Source organism: Lygodium microphyllum, chromosome 18, assembly GCF_053477565.2.
Source record: "Lygodium microphyllum isolate KBCC chromosome 18, Lygodium_microphyllum_v1.1.10, whole genome shotgun sequence".
NCBI classification, from domain to species: domain Eukaryota; kingdom Viridiplantae; phylum Streptophyta; class Polypodiopsida; order Schizaeales; family Lygodiaceae; genus Lygodium; species Lygodium microphyllum.
In genome coordinates, this window is record NC_141152.1 from 6,630,115 (window position 1) to 6,634,672 (window position 4,558).

A 4,558-nucleotide genomic window follows, 5' to 3' on the forward strand; every position below is an offset into this window, starting at 1 on the left:
ATATGTGCTAAATGATTGTGTTGTCTACTTTGGCACCTTAGGAGTGCTTTTGTGGTCTATTCATTTTGTTGTTTGGATAGATATATTAAATTGTGCGTAGTACATGTACCTTGAGTTTTAAGGAATTGTTGACCATTTCACGTGTTTCTAAATGTATTTTAGAGCAAGACATGTTTAGCTATATAATCCTTTTGATAATTTGTGTACCTAATTACTGTTTGAAAAAAGTAAATGTAAATATTTACTTTTTGTTCTTAGTAAAATATTTCACATTAATAAGTCATTCTCAAATCCCAACCATTTCCTTGCAATACCATAAGAACCATGCTTCAAAGCTCGATAACAAAGGAAGCAACAAATCTCCCCTTTTGGAGCTTTACCAAATTAATATAAATGGATAGGGCTTTTGTAAGGGCTTTCCCAATTACAAAAACAAATAAATCCCCTTTTGGGGCTTTACCAAATTAATATAAATGGATAGGGCTTTTCTAAGGGCTTTCCCAATTACTAGGAGAGCATTATCAAAGCCCCAACCATCCCCTTCCATAAGTCCCTTAATATATAGGATGCATTGTGTGCTAGAAGCTATCCTATACTAAAGGAAGCAAAGAAGCTTACATCTTAATGAAGCTGTACTATCCTTGAAGCATGGAAGCTTGTGACATCCTAGTGATGCGTTGCATTCTGTGAATCCATGCTATTCACCATGAGTTGCATTTTGTAAATCCATGCCATTCACCATGAGCTGCCTTTTTAAGAAGCATCTTCCTACATAGCAGAATGCAACCATGCTATTCACCATGAGTTGCATTTTGTAAATCCATGCCATTCACCATGAGCTGCCTTTTTAAGAAGCATCTTCCTACATAGAACCATGCCATTCACCATTGGTTTCTATGTAAAACCACAAACCCATGATATGCAATATTAACATGTTCCTCAAGGAGTGTCCATGGTATGCAACATTGGCTTCCTCATCAAGGAGTCTTTCGTATATATTTTTCTTTTGGGATTCACCATGAGTCGCATTTTGTAAATCCATGCCATTCACCATGAGCTGCCTTTTTAAGAAGCATCTCCCTACATAGAACCATGCCATTCACCATTGGTTTCTATGTAAAACCACAAACCCATGGTATGCAATATTAGCATGTTCCTCAAGGAGTGTCCATGGTATGCAACATTGGCTTCCTCATCAGGGAGTCTTTCGTATATATTTTGAACCATGCCATTCACCATTGGTTTCTATGTAAAACCACAAACCCATGGTATGCAATATTAGCATGTTCCTCAAGGAGTGTCCATGGTATGCAACATTGGCTTCCTCATCAAGGAGTCTTTCGTATATATTTTTCTGCTTCCTCATCAAGGAGTCTTTCGTATATATTTTTCTTTCTTTTGAAAGGATATCATTGTAATATATACAACATTGGCTTGCTGGAAGAGTCTTTCGTATTTGTTTTTTCTTTTTTTGAAAGGAGATCGTTGGCAGTCTTTCGTATTTGTTAAAAAAAAAAAAAAAAAAAAGGAGATCGTTGTAGTATTATGCTAACGGGGAAAGGTGGTCCTTTACCTACTTACATAGACTAGAACAGACTACATATTGTAGAATTGTTGTCATAGGATTGATGATGGTTACCGTATCAATACGATTAAATGAAATTATATCGATTGCCAATTGATGGCTTCGATCACGTACACTAATTTCTCCTTTGCTCTTTGATAGAATAGTGCATCGAGTGCTCCAACACATCACTAAAACTAAACAAGCTTGGAGAAATGTAAAGAGGATAAAAATGGCAGCTACAACTAATTAAAGTCCACGCTCGAAAAAAAGGCTTTAGAAACAATGTTAAACCCACAGAACTACAAAACAGCTAAACTAACCCTCATCTCCTACTTCCTTGCACGCACCGAGTGACCTAACGTGGAACGCAACATCTTCATTGTTCACAAGAACAGTCCGAAGACTATTCACATGATCAGTAACCCGTCTAATCAAAAGACTTGATGCATGCAGCGTAGAACAATCTGTCCAGTACCACCTATTTACCATCGTACGTCGTCGTCAGAAAGAGCTAATTACATGTCGTTAGTGAGACTACAATAATTACAAGGATACCAAATATCAAGCTACTTGCAGCTGACAGTCGCGAGCGCAGCACCAGTACTGCGGCTGAGTTCGGTACTACAGAACCGCTTGATTCAGCAGCAACTGAAGGTAAGCTCGATCCTGTACTAGGGCTGAAACCAGCAGGGCCTGGCGCAGCAGGTTCTAGGTGAACCGGTGGCAGTGCTGGTTGTGGTAGCGGTGGCGGTGGCGGCGGCGGCAGTGAACGGTACAAAACTTGGTCAATCCCATGGCAAGTGATATAAGCCACTGCGCTGACGTTGGGGCACATATCTGGGGTCCGTATCCGCGCATTATCGAGCATGTAGTTGTTAGCTGAGTTGTTAAGCACCTCGACCCAGGTGCCATTCTGCAGGGTTGGGATCAGCGTTCCAACGGGCAGCTCGAGCAGATCTTCGAAACTCAATGCATTTCGTAGCATATGAACTCGTGCGATTGAAAGCAGTGCCGTCTCTGGGACGCCCACGATGCTCGTGGCTATGGCTTCATCCGTGGGGACAAGGAGTGTTGCTGGGACTTGAATTAGACTTCTAGGGTAGAGCCGGACAAGCACCGCAGCTGTACTGTAATTACTGGCAAGAAGAGCTTTCGTGAGAGAATCAGCAACCGCCTCGTCAAACACGTCAACTGTCTGGTTCTGGGACCGCACCCCATTAATTAAGCTTGATAGCCCAACGATCACAACAAACAGCACCAAGCATCCTATCCATGTCGCCCTGTATGATGCTCGCCTGGTCCATTAACAACCAACAGAATGGATTAGGAAGTGCAAATCAATAGGTTTAATTTGAACATCAATTGACTGATATCAGTTATGAAATATTGATCATCATCTAGACTCGGATAAAACTGACATCGACTAGGAAAAATTGATCATCAATCAGACAGTTATAATCAGCAGGACATAATCAGTTTGACCCATCGGTTGAACTACCAGCCATTACTTACAGTCGAGATTTTCATCAGAGCAAAACAGAATTGATATATTTTATGAACCAGAGGTACTATCAGCAGGTCGACATGCATAAGAATTTAAAACATTTTGATTTACTATAGAAACCAACAATAATCTAATAGCAAAGGCGCTGATCGAGTACATGCACAAGAATTTAGAAAGATTTAAATCGTTATAGCTGAAATCGACAACGTTGTGACAGCCAAGAAACCTGACATGCGTCCTCCGTCTGATTGAAGAAGCCATCGCGAGAGAGTCTGCAGCGCAGTCAGGATCAATATTGCCATTTATGTTCAGTCCTCAGAAAACTTACCGACTGTGATAATTAGCAACTTAACGCATTTATTCTCGTTGCTAATGACGTTTGCTGTTGTTGATGTCGGCATGAGCCAATACGATAGCCTTTCAAAGCCCAGAATAGAAAGGCCAAGAAGGTGAAAGGAATCAGGTGTGGAGAGGGGGTGATACACCGGCGGACGTGGCAGTACTAGACCTAGAAAATCGATGACGCTAATTAGAGTGGCTGTTCTCCTATTTCGTGACAAGAAACACCTCTACAAAATGTCCATTTCGCTGCATACGTCTAAAGCATAAATTGGGCCATAGTTCTCCGAGGCTACAGCAATTGGATTGTGCTTAGAGCTAGGCACCCTAGGTAAAGTTTACTTGCACAAGTCCATGGAGTAGAGGTTAGAGCATGTGCCATAGACACACTTTGACTATCCCAACCTTTGAGTTAGCATTATAAGAGTGGATGCAATAAACTTGCTAGATTACACAAGAGTTTGCGAGTGGAGGGTACCCTCTAAAAATGAAGGTACTCTATGAACTTGCTAGTGTACATTTTGATGATTATTGGGCTTATCTTGATGTTTTTGGGCTAAAGCAGTCTTAGCAGCAATATTTATGTAAAATCATCTTCTACAACTGCTCCTTTTGGTAAAATATTGATTACTACTTGGATAGGTGAAACTCCTTTTGTTTCATATTTTCAAACTTTTGGATGTATTGCTTATATTCATGTACTACCCAAAGAGACTCGTAGAAAACTTGATCGTCCTAGTTTGAAAGTTATTTTCATTAGATATTCAAATTTTGATAAGGGATACAAGTTTTATGATCCATCTTCCAAGAAGGTAATCATAAGCCATGATGTATTTTCAATGAGCAACTTATGGGCAATACATGGTCTTAGGAGGATGTTGGGAGGATGTGGTCAGTAGAGGACGTTGATGATGCAAAGTCATTACTTCTTTTCCTTTTCTATATGATAATGAGCCTCCTTCACAAGATAATATTGACTCTTCACATCAGGATTCACAACCTTCACCTATTATTGTTGATGATGACCTTGGCATTGATCTTTATGTTGATCTTCCAATTGATAATGAGGATGGTACTTGTCATGTTTATGATGCTGATATTCTTGAGAATACTCTCCGTATTTGTGCAGATCCTATCTCTTATAGTGA

General features: G+C 40.1%; 1 protein-coding gene across 3 annotated transcripts; it reads right to left on the bottom strand.

Moving 5' to 3' along the window:
* Nucleotides 1-1,847: 1,847 nt before the first annotated feature.
* On the bottom strand, nt 1,848-3,477 carry LOC148020545 (FAS1 domain-containing protein SELMODRAFT_448915-like). 3 transcript variants are annotated; one of them, XM_087699395.1, is made up of 2 exons: nt 3,303-3,477; nt 1,848-2,862 (listed from the first exon to the last, which is right to left on the bottom strand). In XM_087699395.1, exons 1-2 carry the CDS (start codon nt 3,371-3,373, stop codon nt 2,079-2,081), a joined length of 855 nt encoding a protein of 284 aa, XP_087555521.1. In that variant the 5' UTR covers nt 3,374-3,477; the 3' UTR covers nt 1,848-2,078. The 3 variants fall into 3 exon arrangements, with proteins under 3 accessions (XP_087555521.1, XP_087555522.1, XP_087555520.1); XM_087699396.1 differs by having other exon boundaries at nt 3,298-3,462; XM_087699394.1 differs by having other exon boundaries at nt 3,229-3,462.
* Between the last annotated feature and the right edge of the window lie 1,081 nt (nt 3,478-4,558).